This window comes from Amphibalanus amphitrite, unplaced genomic scaffold, assembly GCF_019059575.1.
Source record: "Amphibalanus amphitrite isolate SeventyFive unplaced genomic scaffold, NRLGWU_Aamphi_draft 000466F_arrow, whole genome shotgun sequence".
NCBI classification, from domain to species: domain Eukaryota; kingdom Metazoa; phylum Arthropoda; class Thecostraca; order Balanomorpha; family Balanidae; genus Amphibalanus; species Amphibalanus amphitrite.
Window position 1 is genome coordinate 388,884 of NW_024881960.1, and position 20,061 is coordinate 408,944.

At 45.9% G+C, this 20,061-nt stretch overlaps 1 protein-coding gene across 50 annotated transcripts in view; it reads right to left on the reverse strand.

The window, feature by feature from the left end:
* Window positions 1–72: 72 nt before the first annotated feature.
* Window positions 73–20,061, reverse strand: part of LOC122392035 — a 108,658-nt gene continuing 88,669 nt past the window's right edge. For 44 of the 50 annotated variants that reach the window (XM_043386484.1, XM_043386491.1, XM_043386502.1 and 41 more), the window contains 28 exons: window positions 18,903–18,947; window positions 15,683–15,727; window positions 15,418–15,480; window positions 15,041–15,103; window positions 14,666–14,728; window positions 14,270–14,332; window positions 13,882–13,944; window positions 13,495–13,557; window positions 13,120–13,182; window positions 12,733–12,795; window positions 12,352–12,414; window positions 11,976–12,038; window positions 11,587–11,649; window positions 11,211–11,273; window positions 10,836–10,898; window positions 10,550–10,609; window positions 9,050–9,388; window positions 7,587–7,889; window positions 6,116–6,187; window positions 4,438–4,686; window positions 4,013–4,075; window positions 3,776–3,835; window positions 3,009–3,347; window positions 2,550–2,858; window positions 2,084–2,155; window positions 1,622–1,870; window positions 1,135–1,200; window positions 73–926 (listed from right to left, as the gene is read on the reverse strand). In XM_043386484.1, the coding sequence (XP_043242419.1) occupies window positions 631–926; window positions 1,135–1,200; window positions 1,622–1,870; window positions 2,084–2,155; window positions 2,550–2,858; window positions 3,009–3,347; window positions 3,776–3,835; window positions 4,013–4,075; window positions 4,438–4,686; window positions 6,116–6,187; window positions 7,587–7,889; window positions 9,050–9,388; window positions 10,550–10,609; window positions 10,836–10,898; window positions 11,211–11,273; window positions 11,587–11,649; window positions 11,976–12,038; window positions 12,352–12,414; window positions 12,733–12,795; window positions 13,120–13,182; window positions 13,495–13,557; window positions 13,882–13,944; window positions 14,270–14,332; window positions 14,666–14,728; window positions 15,041–15,103; window positions 15,418–15,480; window positions 15,683–15,727; window positions 18,903–18,947 (3,386 nt within the window). In that variant the 3' untranslated portion in view covers window positions 73–630. The remainder of the gene's footprint in view (window positions 927–1,134; window positions 1,201–1,621; window positions 1,871–2,083; window positions 2,156–2,549; window positions 2,859–3,008; window positions 3,348–3,775; window positions 3,836–4,012; window positions 4,076–4,437; window positions 4,687–6,115; window positions 6,188–7,586; window positions 7,890–9,049; window positions 9,389–10,549; window positions 10,610–10,835; window positions 10,899–11,210; window positions 11,274–11,586; window positions 11,650–11,975; window positions 12,039–12,351; window positions 12,415–12,732; window positions 12,796–13,119; window positions 13,183–13,494; window positions 13,558–13,881; window positions 13,945–14,269; window positions 14,333–14,665; window positions 14,729–15,040; window positions 15,104–15,417; window positions 15,481–15,682; window positions 15,728–18,902; window positions 18,948–20,061) is intronic. The other 6 variants (XM_043386501.1, XM_043386500.1, XM_043386499.1 and 3 more) reach the window with 6 other exon arrangements.

The following is a 20,061-nucleotide window of genomic DNA, read 5'->3' on the forward strand; positions in this document are numbered from 1 at the left end:
GTAGTTAGCTTCAGCTTGGTCAGTGGTTTACAACTCATACTCATTTCAGAAACGCTAAAAGGTAAACACTAGTTCGTGCTTGAACGTGTATTTATCCATGTGCAACGTTCAAGATTCATTGCAAATGCAATTGGTAACCCATTGCAATTAGCATTAGCGTGCAAGTAGCGTGCATCTATCCCGGCGCTCGTTAGCACATCGCGTCAAACGCTCGCCAATCAACTTACCACTACCTAGTGCAACCACACAACTGAAAACCGGAATGCCAATTAGCAGGGCCGGCTTCAGTACAACGTAGCTGAACGCTGATCATTCGACTTACAACTAAATGATACAAGTAGGCAGGTGCGTTTGATAAACAAGTGGTGCATTGGTGCGGAGGTGCGTTGGTGCCAATCACTCACTGGTGCAATACTCGATGCAGATCATGTGCCGCGTGCAAATTCACACAGTGCAGGGTGCAAAGCAGATAAACTGCCAATAATTACTATACGTGCTTTCGCTAGTACCTACGTGTGCTCACACAGTGCAAAACTTAAAAACAGCAAAATTACAGCGTGCTATGCTCATCGACGGAGCATCACGCGGGTCACACCAGGCAAGGAAATCGGCGTTATCATATAGACAAAGCTACGTCATCATCATTTTGATCAGGTCCGTGAAGTCGTAGATCTGCGCCCGGCCGGGTGCGTCGGGCACGACGCCGCTGTACTTTGAGAGGTCGCCGTGGGGGGCGCACCAGCAGCGGTACTGGCCGGGGCCCAGCGGCAGCACGGCAACGAACGGCTGCACGCCGGCCGGCTGCATGGCGCACTGCGCGGCGCAGCCGGCCGGGTGCTGCTGCGGCGCGCCCACGGCCGTCCACTGGCCGGGCGGTCCGGCGGCCGCGTCCACCGCCTCGGCCGTGTAACCGCACTTCTGCAGCACTGCCGGCGGCGGAACTCAGGTCAACGGGCTGGTGGGACTCCTTCTCTTGGACATCACTCGACTATTTGTAAACTCAGATGAGCCTTCGCCAGGCTACGTATTTTCGAATCAACACCCTATTCGATGGTCAATTGCCGCTTTACCAGTGCAGTGTAGCTCGAATTAAACCGTTCGTACAATAAGTTTGGTAGGTCATTACATTCTTACCATTGCCGACAATGAACCTGAAGTAGTTTGTCTTCGGATTCTGGAAGATCTGCATCAGTTTCGACCCTGCAGAAATATGTGGTAAACATTATTTGACCTTTGAGAGCGAAGGTATTGCATAAGTATAACCCAATATAGCAATGAAAAACGATCCAGAAATGCATACTGTGACCTGGCTTTTACCGTCATGGGTCAAATGAACTTTTCGAACCGTCGTGGAAAGGTTATAAAAATATTAAAAAAGAACACACACAAGGCGAAGTTATTTTCCTTTCTTATTTGGCGTCTTTGCAACCACCAGAGGACGGGAAAGCCGCTCAAACACAAAGTGCCGGTAAAACCACTGCTGTGCAATGTACATTTCTTGGGCCTAATAAGAAGGCTTTCTGGATTCCTCTGCAGCGTTGGATAGACATCAGTAAATCAGGAAGTTGTACCATCTCGCCAATATATGTAGCGCCGCTCCACTGCGGCAGCACCTACTAACCATCCGGCTTAGGCTGGTACTCGGTGGTGTCCATGACGGTCAACACGTCTGCGTCCTCCGTCCAGCGGTCCTCGAGCGCCATGTCCAGGTCCGAGCAGAAGCAGTGCCCCTTGTTCAGCGCCGCCCACTTGAAGAACTGGGACTCACACTCCATGACGCATCGGATAGGATTGTCGCCGGGCGCGTCCAGACTGACAGCCTGCACCTTCTGGAGTGCCGCCACCCGACTGAACTTCACCGGCGCCGGCTCTGCCGGGACGAGGGCGGGTCAGCCGAGCTCGCCGGCTGTCACTCCTGACAATCAGTGAGGTGAATATGAAATATTATGATTTATCGACAAAACAATCGACTACATCAAGCGTCAGACAAATCGAAAGAACGCTGTTATGCATTGATTGAGTAATAAAGTTTAGGTTTAATATTGGGGATTAATTCATGCATTTACATATCGTGTTACCATACCGTTATCCATGAGGATTCTGCAGAGAGTGGGTGTCATCCACTCCGCCTGTATTGCCGGGGCGTGGTACCCGCCTGTGAGCACAGAAAGTTACGTCAACGCAAACAATGCTAGGCTATTTTAATTTATCGCACTAATAAGGCTTGAGGCTGTATTGCTTTCTCACTTGTTTTAAGCATCCCTAAAGGGTAACATACAGGTTTATCAGTAGCGGCGGAACACCTTCAATTAAGGGGGGGGGGCACCGCCGACTTTAGGTCCCATTCTTTCCATGCAACGTCCATAGGGCTAATGTTAAAATGCCCAAATCAAAGGGGGGCACGGTGCCCCGGTGACCTCCCCGTTCCGCCGCGAGCTAAATTAGAAACCATTGCATCCATGGTATAAGCACTTCGATGTAAAGGAAGTTGGCCTACCCGTCGGTTTTCATTGTGTCGACCCCGCAGCGCGCCGGGCGGCGTTACTCACCAACGTCACCGCCGCCGATGACGCCGCTGCCGGTCGCGGCCGGCGGCGCCGGCAGGCGGACCACCTGCATGCTCCCCACGCTGGACGGAGGGCTGGTGTCCGTCAGACCGAGATCACCACCCGCCCGCAGGTCGCCACACAGACACAGCCGGTCGCTCGACGAGCGGACCAGCGCCAGCGAGAAGCGCAGGCCGCAGCAGCGGGCCACACACTCGGCCGGGCTGTCCAGGAAGGTGGTGGGCAGCCAGCGCACTGATCCGGGCACCGTGTCGGTAAAGTAGCTGGCCAGCGGCGACGGCTGACTGTCTCCTAAAACGGACACGGACACGGGGGCGGCTGATAAGTAGGTATAATATTTTTTAGGAACTTAAGGTGTCGGCTCTGTGGTGACTTTGACTGCTTCATGACTTCAGTTGCTGTTTAAATGTTAAATGCATACCTAAATGAAGATGTGCTCACCTGCCATTGCTATAGAGAACCGTTCATAGCCGTTCGAGAGGCTCTCCGAAATGACATCGACAATTCCCCCGTAGGAGAAGTGGCTCTTCTGGCCGACCCGGAGTCCCTCGAGGTTGAACAGCTGGTACATGCCGGCCACGTCCGGAGCGCTGTGCTGCAGGCTGGAGAGATCGGCGGCCGGCGCGCCCCAGCACGCGGTCGTGTCGCCCTGCACGCGCACGGCCATGAAGAGGAGGTTGTGGCGCGCGCAGGCGGCCAGACAGTCGGACACGGGCCGCTGACCCAGGTCCCGCCAGTCGCCGGACGGCAGCGAGCCGCTGAAACCGCTCGGAGCCGGGGCTGACAAAAAGAACATGTGTCAAACGACACTAATGGCTCATAACATCCATTCCATACCACAGTCCACACGCAGAGCTTATCAGCCATATGGCAAAGCAAATAAATTTCAAATTTGGCAGGAGCCCTGATCAACATCAAGTACTTGCGACAAACAAGAAATCGAAAGCATGCCTGAGAAAAACATTCATAAATAAGTCCAACGAACACAGCCACATTTGAGTACCTACATCTTTCAGAAATTGATTCGTAACAGTCGATGCTAAAAACGGACGCTTCTTTTCTTTCCTTTATATCGCACATATCTCTTTTAAACTTCACGATAGCAAAATTCACGCAAGCGTTGCTCAGGCATGAATATGTTATAGAAATGGCGGCAACAACATGGACCAGAATAGAGCTTAGGTATCCATACTCCTTCATTCGCTTACCGCCGTTGATCAATAAAATGTAATAGTTGTGCTCCCGAACTTGGAAATTTATCGATATGTCTGAAAAGAAACCAAGTCAGCAATGAGTAGGTAACAGAGCACTCAATGCTGTCGGTGTAATCCGCATCATATGTAAATCCGAGAGGAATTTCGTGCGCACACTCAGATGATGGCTGGTGGATATTGCCTGGATTGAGAAGGGAAAGGCTTTATTCCCGATCCCTGATTTTGACTTGCCTGTGCTGGCTGGACTGTCTACTTGCGACTGAGACGTTGATATGTCCTGAGCAGGCTCAGACCCTGAAAATTAAAAAGACTTGTTATGTTGAAGGCAAGCCGTGCTCAAAAATGAAAGATTTTTCACCGGCGACAGTCTCTCGTACACTGTATGTTAACGCTAAATAAAGTTTCATAAACTTTAAAACTTTGACTTTATAACTTTAAACTTTGAACTAAGACGGCCACGGGCCAGATAAAACACCAAAGGCAGCTTCCTCCCTTATCAACACTCGAGTGCCGTCAGGTGAAGCTCTGCTTCTGCCACCGCGCATAGCCAGTAGCCCCCGCTAACGCAGGGGCAAGTCGAGGGACATTTACTTACGTCAGTCCCTCTTGGATCTGACTTCACATGCCACAGGTTCACGAATTTACGACCCACTAACCGTATGATTTCGGCAAGTATTTCGTGACGTCCAGAACACTGAGGACGTCGCCACCTTCCATGAGAGTCTCTTCCAGCTCCACGTCTCCAACGCTCAGGCAGAAACAATGGTCCTTGTTCATCGCCGGCATCTTGAGCTCAGACATGCATTTGGATATGCACACGCCCGGGTCGTCGCCGGGTGGTCCAACGTCGACAGCTTTGGAGCGCTGCACCGCGGCAAGCTGCGCGAACTTCACATCAGCGGGCTCTGCCAACACCAGAGAATGTAATTTTATCATTTGGACGCATAGCAACATTGTTAGATCATTGTCTTACCCAAACTTTGATATATTTTTTAATGACCAAGCATCTATGATTAGGTACCTATACAGAAATAACAAGAAGAGTCGGTGGAAACCATTTTGCTTCCAAAAACATGACTCTTCTATTTCGGTTGGGTAGCATATCAATCCAATTAAGCGAAATTAAGAATATTTAATTGGTACGGCTCATCACAATTCACAGGCTACGGATCCTAAACGACATATCACCTATTGCGAGAATACGATTACATAAGTATCCCCACGAGAGATTTTCTTCGTTCCTATTTTCAGTTTATATGTTACCAGCCTCTTTGTCGCTTTCTTTCTCTCTTTTTCCTCTCTATCTTTATCTCTATCTCTGTCTCTCTGTCTCTCTCTCTGTCTCTGTCTCTCTCTGTCTCTGTCTCTGTCTCTCTCTGTCTCTGTCTCTGTCTCTCTGTCTGTCTCTCTCTCTCTCTCTCTCTCTCTCTCTCTCTCTCTCTCTCTCTCTCTCTCTCTCTCTCTCTCTCTCTCTCTCTCTCTCTCTCTCTCTCTCTCTCTCTCTCTCTGTCTCTGTCTCTGTCTCTCTCTCTCTCTCTCTCTCTCTCTCTCTCTCTCTCTCTCTCTCTCTCTCTCTGTCTCTGTCTCTCTCTCTCTCTCTCTCTCTCTCTCTCTCTCTCTCTCTCTCTCTCTCTCTCTCTCTCTCTCTCTCTCTCTCTCTGTCTCTCTCTCTCTGTCTGTCTGTCTCTCTCTCTCTCTCTCTCTCTCTCTCTCACTCTCTCTCTCTGTCTCTCTCTCTCTCTCTCTCTCTCTCTCTCTCTCTCTCTCTCTCTCTCTCTCTCTCTCTCTCTCTCTCTCTCTCTCTCTCTCTCTGTCTCTCTCTCTCTCTCTCTCTCTCTCTCTCTCTGTCTCTCTCTGTCTCTCTCTCTCTCTCTCTCTCTCTCTCTCTCTCTCTCTCTCTCTCTCTCTCTCTCTCTCTCTGTCTCTCTCTCTCTGTCTCTCTCTCTCTCTCTCTGTCTCTCTGTCTCTCTCTCTCTCTCTCTCTCTCTCTCTCTCTCTCCCTCTCTGTCTCTTTCTCTCTCTCTCTCTCTCTGTCTCTCTCTCTCTCTCTCTCTCTCTCTCTCTCTGTCTCTCTCTCTGTCTCTCTCTGTCTCTCTCTCTCTGTCTCTCTCTCTCTGTCTCTCTCTCTGTCTCTCTCTCTCTCTCTGTCTCTCTGTCTGTCTCTCTCTCTCTCTGTCTCTCTCTCTCTCTGTCTCTCGCTCTCTCTCGCTCTCGCTCTCGCTCTCTCTCTCTCTCTCTCTCTCTCTCTCTCTCTCTCTCTCTCTCTCTCTCTCTCTCTCTCTCTCTCTCTCTCTCTCTCTCTCTCTCTCCGGGTGTTTTATGAAATTATTATACCGTTGTTGATGAGAACTCGGCATAGAGTGGACGTCATCCATTGAGCCATAATTGTCGGTGACTGGTAGACGCCTGTGAATAAGACACCAGTCATTATGAATAGTTATCAACAAAATCTTACCCTAGCACATCAAATGGATTTCAAACTTCAGAATAATAAATCTCTTGACGTTTTACTGTGCCTATTTGTGATAAACGTTGAAGAAAACTGATCGATGAAGGTTCGTTGAATATCCCAAGGAAAACCAATTCACACATTTAATTCCCTTTCGCAGATTACTCAGAAACGGCTGCGAATTTCGACTTGGCCAACTTTCAGTACCTCTCTGGACATCAATTTTACACAACTCCTGAAAAATCAGGTCGCAGGTCATCTTAGGTCACGAGCTATAGAGGTCAAACTGAGGTCATGTTCGGCGATTTTTCGTCGAAAGAGTTGTTCACGGAGAAAAATCGCAGAAAATCAGATTTTCAACTAAGTGACTCAAAAAGTGGACCGTAGGTGTAAAAAGCATGGTTAACAAAATGGCTATCTATCTCGAAATTTCCAAACTATGAAAGTCCCTAGATCTAGGGATTTTCTAACTCAAAATTTAGCTTTATTGAGATATTTTTGAACTTTGGGAAAATTTTCAAAAACTGGAATATATGTCAGAGAACCCCTTACGGGCCTTACACATGCCGAAAATTAACACATGAATATCTCTGAAACTGCCAGAGATAGGTATAGCCATTTGAATGGCTGAAAAGGTAGGGACTGTTCTTATGACGTCTCAATTTTTTTCGGTATCTGTGCTTGAAATCAGTTTAGAGTATTATTTATGATACTTTTCAACTTCTTCCTGACTGAATATGATCCTTTACGTGAGCAAAGTCACTTTAACGTAAAAAATTGTTTTCGTTGTAAACCGGTACAATTTGACCTTATTTGTGACCTTCCTGTGACGACATAGGTCCAAGAAAAATGGTCAACGAGGTTACTGTGGTTGCATATATATGACATGTCTTCATAAATACTCGAATGTTCACAATTTAACACGCCTTTCCTTACGATTCACCAAAGTGCTTCCTGATTGGTCGAGGCAGACCTCTGTTGTGACGTCACAGGTCATCATCCACTCAGGGGACTATCCACATGTCAGTTCTATAATATACCTGCATCATATCCAGACTCATTTTGGAAGCTTAGATTTCATTTTTATGACCGACTTCTCGTTATTGTAAATTTGACTAATTTGACCTTGTTTAGCCTCCCTGTGACGTCAGAGGTCAAATAGCAGGGTCATCGATATCCTATCTTGTGCATCTCGACGAGCTCTTTCGAATGCCGTTTAAATTTTCAGATCCGGCTATTGGTTCCGGAGATACGAAGGGGGGGGGGCTTTTGCCCCCCCCCCCCCCCCAACAGGACCTGGAACCTGCCAGACCTCAACGCGGGGCGCGGGCTAAGCGAGAGTGTGACGCAGCTCACCGTCGCCGATGACGGCGGCGCTGCCGGTTGCGGCCGGCGGCGGCGGCAGGCGGACCACCTGCATGCTCCCCGCGCTGGACGGAGGGCTGGTGTCCGTCAGACCGAGATCACCGCCCGCACGCAGGTCGCCACACAGACACAGCCGGTCGCCCGACGAGCGGACCAGCGCCAGCGAGAAGCGCAGGCCGCAGCAGCGGGCCACACACTCGGCCGGGCTGTCCAGGAAGGTGGTGGGCATCCAGCGCACTGAGCCGGGCACCGTGTCGGTGAAGTAGCTGACCAGCGGCGACGGCTGACTGTCTCCTGAAACGGACACGGACACGGGGGCGGCTGATAAGTAACTAGGCAGAATATTTTTAGGAACTTAACCCGCGCACCGACGGGGGGGGGCGGATATCCGCCCCCCCTGAGGTTTTTCGCGAATAGCGGAAAAACCGCGGCGCGTAGCGCCGCGAAATTTGGTATGACTATTCCCTTATCAATTTTACACATGGTGTGCAAGTTTGAACCTCCTACCTTTCAAGGTCAGGTCACCAGGTCACTTTGAATGACCCAACCTCAAGTCACTTTTTTGCAACTTTGTCACCGTGCCAGAGCTACAGTAGATGTCGGAGGTCTTTGAAAGTCGCAGGATGTTATTAGGTCATTAGTAGCTACAATTTGTATATCTCGGAATTTTGATATCGGTGACCTAAGGTCAGGTCAATTTCGCGACCTCCCCATTATAAGTCAATGGGGGAAAAATCAACTCCCTGTTTTTACCACTAAAACGGGTCGGAATGGCCCAATATACCATACATGACTTCATATACGATCAACCTTCACTACCTTGAGGTCTGTTTTGCTGTTGGGCAGCTGTGAGGTCATGTGACGTCATCAAAGGTCACCAAAGGTTTTTGGCCAATAACTCCGTACAGGAACAAGATACAGACGCGTGGATGGTCTCATTGTGTTCAGCTCGTCAAGACGCATCGAATGATATACATGATGACCTCGAGGTCACGTGACCTGAGGTCAACCTTTGACCTTGACCTTTCGAGGTCAACATATATATCATTCGATGCGGATTGACGAGAGGATCACGATGATGCCCTTAGTTTGTTCCTATCTTGACTAATTCGAAAGTTATTCGAGAAAAACTCTATCCATATCCAGCGCCGCCATTTTGACTTTTTCGACCCCTGTGACGTCATCTTTGACCTGACCTGAAAATGACCTTAGTAAAAATTGTAGATCTTGACCGTGCGTATCCGATGCCGTTTACCGCTTGTCGCTATCTTGCTTCGTTCTCGAGATCTCAGGGGGGGGGCGGTCATCCGCCCCCCCCCCCCCCGTCGGTACTAAGTTGGCGCAGACCCCCGTCGGTGCGCGGGTTAAGCTGCCATTTGGCTTTGCGGTGACTGACTGCTTCCTGACTTCAGTTGCTGTTTAAATGTTAAATGCATAAATGAAGATGTGCTCACCTGCCATTGCTATAGAGAACCGTTCGTAGCCGTTCGCGAGGTACTCCGAAATGACATCGACAATTCCGCCGAAGGAGAAGTGACTCTTCTGGCCGACCCGGAGTCCGTCTAGGCTGAACAGCTGGTACATGCCGGCCACGTCCGGAGCGCTGTGCTGCAGGCTGGAGAGGTCGGCGGCCGGCGCGCCCCAGCACGTGGTCGTGTCGCCCTGCACGCGCACAGCCATGAAGAGGAGGTTGTGGCGCGCGCAGGCGGCCAGACAGTCGGACACGGGCCGCTGACCCAGGTCCCGCCAGTCGCCGGACGGCAGCGAGCCGCTGAAACCGCTCGGAGCCGGGGCTGACAAAAAGTGAAACCATCAGTTATATATTACAACCACCCCTGCTCGAAATTGTTTAATAAAACATTTTTTTTTCTCATAACTAACAGGCCCATGGCCCTGTTTCACCGCCCGACGCTGCGCGCGCTGCGCTGCAGCGCGCTGGGAGCTGAGGCATACCCCTGCCTGACGTCATTCGAATGACGTTGCGTGCGATCCGTTAGCTTATGGCAAATCGCGTTTGGAACAGAGACCTTCAAGAATCTAGTACCAATTGAACAGAAGTTTGAGTGCAAATACTGCTAGCGTGCGGATGGTGCTGGCGCCGGGGTGCTAGCGTTTTGCGATGACGTCATAGCGTAGCGTCAAAGGGAAGTTTGTTGATATTGCCATGGAAACGTCACTCCACTTTTGATGACATCATAAGGGGGCCTCAGGACAATAATGGTGCAGTGCGCCCAATCGCTTCCAATCTACTTGCCAACAGCTGCCATTTTTAAAAATATTATTTTCAAATAAAGTTACAAATAATAAAAGTATTGTAATACAGTTGTTTATTAAATCGATACCTTATCTAAAATCTTACTGGAAAATGATTTATTCATAGTAAAAATATAAGCTCGATGCGTTTTTACGTTGCTGTCCTGCTAGATAGGTACTGCAGAGGGCTTTTAAATCTATATCTTCAAAACCGGCCATTTCTTAGCATATTGCTGCTCTTTTTTGTCACTAGAAAATTAGTTGGGCTTTCCATTGACATCAACGGTTGAGCGGTAGGTGTACAATGCCATCAAAAGGTAATCTTCAAATAAAATTAGTCATTTTACGTTGTAAAGGAACGGAGTACCCCTTGCGAGCATCAGGGGTGACGTCACTCAGGATCTGTCTCTGGTCGGCGGGTGAGTGACTGTACCTACCTTCTATAGATGGCCTTGATAACCAATGTCATGTTTTTAGGTTATCGGAACTTATTTTGTCTTTTCTTTGCTGAAGGTTTACAATCATGTATGCATTTTTTAGTACCTACTTTGAACAGGCTGACGAAGGAAGATGGATGTCTTCCGAAAGCTACCATTACAAATAAATAAAGCTGGTGTTTGAACAATCTTTACAACGCAATCAATTGAGACAACATTTATCTAGAGACAAACGCTTTTTGATCCATTTACCGTTTTACTTACCACCACTAATAAGAAGGATGTAATAGTTGTGCTCTTGGAGTTCAAATGATATCGAAATTCCTGAAAATTTGTGAACTGTTAGAAAGCAGCAACCTTCAGCATAGTTATTCCTGCATAATGCATATATTTCTCAAACTGCGGCGTCTGTCTGACGTGGGATTCCAAAATAACATTGATTCGGCAGACGGCAACTACAAAGTAGACTGCCGACTGGTTCACCGCCCCAGGCAAAAGTCGTTCTTGTAATGTTGTATTGAAATTACCAGTAGTCATGCCTATATCATACCTCTCCCACTACGGTTCTTCGATCGGCGACGAGTCCGTGGATGTTTTTTAACGCTTGAAGAGCCTGCAAAGAAATGAACAATCATGCAACAACAATCATGCTTTAGAACAAACAGCGCACCAGAGGCAGTTCGTCATTTAAAGTGGTTTTTCTGAAAAGTGTTTGTGATAATGCCTGTAATTGCCAATTTATTTAATTCATTTTATTTGGTCGTCTTATGTTATTACTGACTGACATTGACTCCTTTGGTAAGTCATAACATTGATTCGGCAGACGGTAAATGAAAAGTAGACTGCCGACTGGTTCACCACCCCAGGCAAAAGTCGTTCTTGTAATGTTGTATTGAAATTACCAGTAGTCATGCCTATCTCATACCTCTCCCACTACGGTTCTTCGATCGGCGACGAGTCCGTGGATGTTTTTTAACGCTTGAAGAGCCTGCAAAGAAATGAACAATCATGCAACAACAATCATGCTTTAGAACAAACAGCGCACCAGAGGCAGTTCGTCATTTAAAGTGGTTTTTTCTGAAAAGTGTTTGTGATAATGCCTGTAATTGCCAATTTATTTAATTCATTTTATTTGGTCGTCTTATGTTATTACTGACTGACATTGACTCCTTTGGTAAGTCATAACATTGATTCGGCAGACGGTAAATGAAAAGTAGACTGCCGACTGGTTCACCACCCCAGGTAAAAGTCGTTCTTGTAATGTTGTATTGAAATTACCAGTAGTCATGCCTATCTCATACCTCTCCCACTACGGTTCTTCGATCGGCGACGAGTCCGTGGATGTTTTTTAACGCTTGAAGAGCCTGCAAAAAGCAAAGAAATGAAAAATCATGCAAGAACAATCATGCTTTAAAACAAACAGCGCACCAGACGCAGTTCGTCATTAAAAGTGGTTTTTCTGAAAAGAGTTTGTGGTAATGTCTGTGATTGCCAACTTATTTAATTTATTTTATTTGGTCGTCTTATGTTATTACTGACTGACATTGACTCCTTTGGTAACTGGTAAGTCATAACATTGATTCGGCAGACGGTAATTGAAAAGTAGACTGCCGACTGGTTCACCGCCCCAGGCAAAAGTCGTTCTTGTAATGTTGTATTGAAGTTACCAGTAGTCATGCCTATACCATACCTCTCCCACTACGGTTCTTCGATCGGCGACGAGTCCGTGGATGTTTTTTAACGCTTGAAGAGCCTGCAAGAAGCAAAGAAATGAACAATCATGCAAGAACAATCATGCTTTAGAACAAACAGCGCACCAGAGGCAGTTAGTCATTTAAAGTGTTTTTTGTTCTGAAAAGTGTTTGTGATAATGCCTGTAATTGCCAATTTATTTTATTTGGTCGTCTTGTGTTATTACTGACTGAAACTGACTCCTTTGGTAAGTCATAACATTGATTCGGCAGACGGTAATTGAAAAGTAGACTGCCGACTGGTTCACCGCCCCAGGCAAAAGTCGTTCTTGTAATGTTGTATTTAAATTACCAGTAGCCGTGCCTATATCATACCTCTCCCACTACGGTTCTTCGATCGGCGACGAGTCCGTGGATGTTTTTTAACGCTTGAAGAGCCTGCAAGAAGCAAAGAAATGAACAATCATGCAAGAACAATCATGCTTTAGAACAAACAGCTCACCAGAAGCAGTTAGTCATTAAAAAGTATTTTTTTGTTTTTTTTTTAAGTGTTTGTGATAATGCCTGTAATTGCCAATTTATTTTATTTGGTCGTCTTATGTTATTACTGACTGACACTGACTCCTTTGGTAAGTCATAACATTGATTCGGCAGACGGTAATTGAAAAGTAGACTGCCGACTGGTTCACCGCCCCAGGCAAAAGTCGTTCTTGTAATGTTGTATTTAAATTACCAGTAGCCGTGCCTATATCATACCTCTCCCACTACGGTTCTTCGATCGGCGACGAGTCCGTGGATGTTTTTTAACGCTTGAAGAGCCTGCAAGAAGTAAAGAAATGAACAATCATGCAACAACAATCATGCTTTAGAACAAACAGCGCACCACAGGCAGTTCGTCATTAAAAGTGTTTTTTTTTCTGAAAAGTGTTTGTGATAATGCCTGAAATTGCCAATTTATTTAATTTATTTTATCTGGTCCTCTTATGTTATTACTGACCGACATTGACTCCTTTGGTAAGTCATAACATTAACATTCGGCAGACGGTAATTGAAAAGTAGACTGCCGACTGGTTCACCGTCCCAGGCAAAAGTCGTTCTTGTAATGTTGTATTTAAATTACCAGTAGCCGTGCCTATATCATACCTCTCCCACTACGGTTCTTCGATCGACGACGAGTCCGTGGATGCTTTTTAACGCTTGAAGAGCCTGCAAGGAGCAAAGAAATGAACAATCATGCAAGAACAATCATGCTTTAGAACAAACAGCGCACCAGAGGCAGTTAGTCATTTAAAGTGTTTTTTTTTTGTTCGGGAAAGTGTTTGTGATAATGCCTGTACCTATTTATTTTATTTGGTCGTCTTATGTTATTACTGACTGAAACTGACTCCTTTGGTAAGTCATAACATTGATTCGGCAGCCGGTAAATGAAAAGTAGACTGCCGACTGGTTCACCGCCCAGGCAACAGTCGTTCTTGTAATGTTGTATTGAAATTACCAGTAGTCATGCCTATATCATACCTCTCCCACTACGGTTCTTCGATCGGCGACGAGTCCGTGGATGTTTTTTAACGCTTGAAGAGCCTGCAAGAAGCAAAGAAATGAACAATCATGCAAGAACAACCATGCTTTAGAGCAAACAGCGTACCAGAGGCAGTTCGTCATTTAAAGTGTTTTTTTTTTTCTGAAAAGTGTTTGTGATAATGCATGTAATTGCCAATTTACTTAATTTATTTTATTTGGTCGTCTTATGTTATTACTGACTGACATTGACTCCTTTGGTAAGTCATAACATTGATTCGGCAGACGGTTAATGAAAAGTAGACTGCCGACTGGCTTACCGCCCCAGGCAAAAGTCGTTCTTGTAATGTTGTATTGAAATTACCAGTAGTCATGCCTATATCATACCTCTCCCACTACGGTTCTTCGATCGGCGACGAGTCCGTGGATGTTTTTTAACGCTTGAAGAGCCTGCAAGAAGCAAAGAAATGAACAATCATGCAACAACAATCATGCTTTAGAACAAACAGCGCACCAGAGGCAGTTAGTCATTTAAAGTGTTTTTTTTTTGTTTTGTTTTTAAGTGTTTGTGATAATGCCTGTAATTGCCAATTTATTTTAGTTGGCCGTCTTATCTTATGTTATTACTGTCTGAAACTGACTCCTTTGGTAAGTCATAACATTGATTCGGCAGACGGTAATTGAAAAGTAGACTGCCGACTGGTTCACCGCCCCAGGCAAAAGTCGTTCTTGTAATGTTGTATTGAAATTACCAGTAGTCATGCCTATCTCATACCTCTCCCATTACGGTTCTTCAATCGGCGACGAGTCCGTGGATGTTTTTTAATGCTTGAAGAGCCTGCAAGAAGTAAAGAAATGAACAATCATGCAAGAACAATCATGCTTTAGAGCAAACAACGCACCAGAGGCAGTTCGTCATTTAAAGTGTTTTTTTTTCTGAAAAGTGTTTGTGATAATGCCTGTAATTGCCAATCTATTTAATTTATTTTATTTAGTCGTCTTATGTTATTACTGACTGACATTGACTCCTTTGGTAAGTCATAACATTGATTCGGCAGACGGTAGGTAATTGAAAAGTAGACTGCCGACTGGTTCACCGCCTCAGGCAAAAGTCGTTCTTACTTCTTGTAATGTTGTATTTAAATTACCAGTAGCCATGCCTATATCATACCTCTCCCACTACGGTTCTTCGATCGGCGACGAGTCCGTGGATGTTTTTTAACGCTTGAAGAGCCTGCAAGAAGCAAAGAAATGAACAATCATGCAACAACAATCATGCTTTAGAACAAACAGCGCACCAGAGGCAGGTCGTCATTTAAAGTTTTTTTCTCCTGAAAAGTGTTTGTGATATTGCCTGTAATTGCCAATTTATTTTATTTGGTCGTCTTATGTTATTACTGACTGACACTGACTCCTTTGGTAAGTCATAAAATTGATTCGGCAGACGGTAATTGAAAAGTAGACTGCCGACTGGTTCACCGCCTCAGGCAAAAGTCGTTCTTGTAATGTTGTATTTAAATTACCAGTAGTCATGCCTATATCATACCTCTCCCACTACGGTTCTTCGATCGGCGACGAGTCCGTGGATGTTTTTTAACGCTTGAAAAGCCTGCAAAAAGCAAAGAAATGAACAATCATGAAAGAACAATCATGCTTTAGAACAAACAGCGCACCAGAGGCAGTTCGTCATTTAAAGTGGTTTTTCTGAAAAGTGTTTGTGATACCTAATGCCTGTAATTGCCAGTTTATTTAATTTGGTCGTCTTATGTTATTACTGACTGACATTGACTCCTTTGGTAAGTCATAACATTGGTTCGGCAGACGGTAAATGAAAAGTAGACTGCCGACTGGTTCACCGCCCCACGCAAAAGTTGTTCTTGTAATGTTGTATTGAAATTACCATTAGTCATGCCTATATCATACCTCTCCCACTACGGTTCTTCGATCGACGACGAGTCCGTGGATGTTTTTTAACGCTTGAAGAGCCTGCAAGAAGCAAATAAATGAACAATCATGCAAGAACAATCATGCTTTAGAACAAACAGCGCACCAGAGGCAGTTCGTCATGTTAAGTGTTTTTCTGAAAGGTGTTTGTGATAATGCCTTTTATTGCCAATTTATTTTATTTGGCCGTCTTATGTTATTGCTGACTGAAACTGACTCCTTTGGTAAGTCATAATCGCCTTACCTGGCCTCCGCTCCATGGTGACTCTCTTCCTTTTACGTCCAGAACCTAGGGCAAAAGACGCTATCAAAACATTCAGGTGTGAGGTGACGGCCAATTACTTCTTAACCCTCGCCCGTAAACGGCGATCTGCCACCTTCGCCCATGCAGGGGGGGGGGGGGGGGTTGGTGCGACCCCCCTTGGCGTTTGAAAACGGAGCGTCGTAGAGCTTAGCGGAAAAGACCAACGGATTGCTCTCGCCGAGATCTCGCGATTGGTGGTATATGTTTTGGTCCTAGGTCAACATTTGACCTACTTTTGACCGGTCAAAGGTCAAATTTTCGGAAAAATAGACTTTTTCAACTTTCCGCGGCGATTGCGGCGAAACGGTGGGAGATATCGACTTGAAACCTTCACTATCGTGTTCCTTGATCAATTCTCTATCGTTTGGTATGTATTTCGTTTCCCTAGCTCTAAAAATGGCGCGTTGGGAGCGCCGGAAGTCGGCAAGGTCACAGTCGGCGGCAGAAATTCGAAAAATCAAAATTTAAATTTTTGAAATCTGATTGTATTTTTGGATTTGGGAGGTCCATTTGCTCCCTATAGAAGCTAATATTGCTGCATATTCCCATTGAGGTGACAAGAATTAGCAAAATAGTGGTTCGGGCGCTTTTCAAAAATAGTACCGGACGCTGTTCCTCTTGTGACGTCATAGCTCCGTGACCTGACCTGACCCGGTCAAGTTTCTTATACCATATGATAGCCAATACTTGCCCCAACATGCATGGGAAGTTTCATCACGATCCATCAACCGATGTCCGTACCACCGGCAGGAAACCTCGGGCGTTGGCACTCAGTTTGTGAAAATCCGGCCGGAGGCTGTTCCCTTTGTGACGTCATAACTCCGTGACCTGACATGACCCGGTCAAATTTTTTTTTATCAAAAGATGCGCAAGGTTTGCCCCATAAGGTACCCAAAATTTGGCGGCGCTGCGCGCCGCCGTTTTTGCACTATTTCCGAAAAGCCTCAGAGGGGGGGGGTTGCACCCCCCCCCCTACATGGGCGAGGGTTAAGTCTCAAAATGGCCTGTGCGAGCAGCTGTGTAACTGTATACAATTGATAGGAAGTTAGATAAAATGTACCTCTGCGCCTCTAATTATAACATGGAAACAGTGCAATACAGCGTATCTAACGCTTGTCGAAGAGAGCATATAATGAAAATAGACCCTAGTCCTCGATTACCGGGTGTTCTTTCAAGGGCAACATGTTTCCAGCCGGTTTCGGTGTATTAACCCTCGCCCTGGCAGGGGGGGGGGGTCGATGCGACCCCCCCTAAGGTTTTTCGAAGATAACGTAAAAACGGCGGCGCACAGCGCCGCCAAATTTGGCACAGCTTATGGGGCAGCCTTTTCAGATATGGCCTGAAAATTTCAGGTCCGGGTGACCTTGGGTCAGGTCACCAGGTCAGAAAAACCGGTACAAGGTCATGGTCAAATTTCATTTTTTTTTGCACCTGTCCAACTCACAGTTTTGCACTGATTTCCTTCAATCTTTCAGGATGTGCTAAGGTCACCGAGTTGTATAACATATAGTTCGGGTTTTTTGAGGTCACTGACCTGAGGTTAGTTAGAGGTCATTACGTCGTAATGTTAAGCCTATGGGAAAATACTAAATTCGGAAAATACTGGAGATATCCGCTTCGTTCTTTCAATTTTGTGCTTTGAAACCACAGTACTTAACAGCAGGTCACTTGGTGCTTCTTTGTTTGGAGTACTTATCCATGGGTCAGGTCAAATGAGGTCAACTGAGGGCAAATGACGTTTTTGCCAATAACTTGGCACATAATGACGCTAGAGCTTAAAAAATGGTATCATTGTCTTCCTGGTGATCAGCCGAATCGAATGATATACGATATGATGCAATTTGGTTAACTTTAACTTAATTTATTAATTTAAGTTTACTTAAAATTTAAGAAAAACTTCAAGTACACTTAAGCAAGCTAACAAGTATATCATTCGACGCGCCTTGACGTGCTGAGTTCACTGGTGCTTTTCTTTTTTCTCTATCTTAATTAGATCAAAAGTTATAAGCGAAAAACTTTTGACCTGTTTTTAGCGAAATTTTTACATTGATACCCCCCAAAACCCCCCTAAATATTGACCTAGAGCAACCAAATTTGCACAGGGGCGAGAACTCCAGGGGGGCCACCTACCTACCAAATTTGGTGTTTCTAGGTGCCATAGGAGCCAATCGCGAGGGGGGGTCGCATCGACCCCCCCCCCCCCTGCCAGGCCGTGTTATGAAAAATGCCCTGCCAGGGCGAGGGTTAACACCATCATCAGTGAATGAATATAAATAAATTCATACAAATACATCGCAGATATTCAGTCGTTCAGATCGCAAACCGGTCTGACTGACTACTATGAATTCAATTCAGTGCCTGATCTTACGATTTCAACATGTTTCCTTCTTGCTCCAAAAGCTGGAAAATGCATATTAGAACTTCAGTTGACTGTTATTGTTAATTATCAGTACCTACCGCGTCTGTAGAATTAATCCCCAGAACTGTCCGTCAGATTTTGATGCCTACACCATTAGTCATTACAAGTCGATACTGAGAGGACGGAAGTCGAATTCCTTCAAAAGCTCGTCTACAAAAAGGTAAAATCCAGAGAGAAAACATAATGAAAACAATAACTAGGTGTATGACCTATGGGGATGTTTGTTGAACTGGTTACAACTAATGGGCTGCAAGTGCAGCCACTGATCCATGTGATAGGATAAGACGCTGGCCAATCACAATGAGCCGGACCCCGGCTGGCTCCGCCCACCGGCCGTCAGGTCTGCGCAGTGCTCCAGGGGAGTGTGAAGGGAAAGGAGGTGGGGGCAAGGGGAGGGGTGGAGCGGAGATGGCGCCTAACCGCGAGATGGCGTTGGACTCACGGAGATGGTTCCGACAGTTGTGTGTGAAAGGCAAAGAAGAATCAAGCTGGTTGGCCCAGTCATTGTAAGCAAGAGCCAACCTCCTGAACACTATAGCAATCGGTTACGTATTGCGTTGATACATAGGTAGGTACTCCCCAGAACTGAATATAGGTACCTAACTCTCAGCATCATGCATTTTCTCACCGCCCACAGTTCAATAAAGTTAATAAAGTTAATAAATAAAGTGAAGTTCAATACAATGTTAAAAGCAACTCCTCATCTAGTTACTGTGATTATGATTACCAAACTGCACTTACCTGGCCTCCTTTCAAAGCTGACTATCTTTCGCCTAGGTGACGAACCTGAAAGGGGGGCCAAGTCACTGTGAACAAATTATGCAATGACAAATGCAGAGAAAGGCGAATACCGTTTGCCATACAGAGATGGGGCATACCTACTCATGATACCTCATCCTACTAAGTATGTACTACATAAATATAATTGTGTGTTATCCATGACAGATAGGGGGCACGGTGCCGCGGTGCCCTCCCCGTTCCGCCACCTATGATGTAAATATTTTGGTAAACTCTAGTCTCTAATCATGCTCCATGAAATAAGACAAATAATATTTTTATGTTTGAATGCAATTTGTACTTAAATTTTCGACCTTGTGCGACAAAAGTAAAACTTATTGAAGAGGTCATTCAATGAAAGCATCATTTCATTGATTTAGGATCATCGGGGGTGGGTGGCCCGAACCTCCCGGTTAGGATGCCAGAATGCGCGTTACATCTTAACCCGGCAGTTGCTGGGGTATTTCGCCACCCACCGTTTGCTGGGGGGGGGGGGGCGTTAAACGCCCCCATCCGATAACTCGATAACCAATAGGCGCAGCGAAACGCACGAGGCGGCAAACGAAAGAACGCGACGAGACGCTTCAGATGAGTACTTTAAAGTTGAATTTTGAGGTCACAGGTCGGGTCAAGGTCAGGTCAAACACCTGAAATCGGGCTTTCAGTAGCATGGATTTAAGGACTTCGCAATGGGCGCCTCTCGTCATAAACTCTGTCAAAACGGTGCACAATCCATCATATAAGGCCTACAAGAGTGTCAGCTCCATGTAGGGGTCAATCAAGCATAGGTCAGGGTCAAGGTCAGGTCAACCGGGTAGGCACATATCCCCGAAAATCAAAACTGATATTCGCAGCCTGTGACACATGTTTTATGGGTAATTTGGAGCGTAGAACACGATGGTGACATTCATTTTGTCATACGTGTACGTGTTTGGCTCAAAAAGCTCAATTTAAGAAATGCATGTATCATGGTCGTGAAGTAGTCACGAGAAATTGCCAAGATTCAGTTCAAGATTTTGGAAAATGCGGAACGATAATCAATAATCGAAGATAGCCATTTGATTGTTCATGGCATTGGCCGTCTAATGGCGTTTACGGCATGTCTGTATGTCTATTCTGTGAT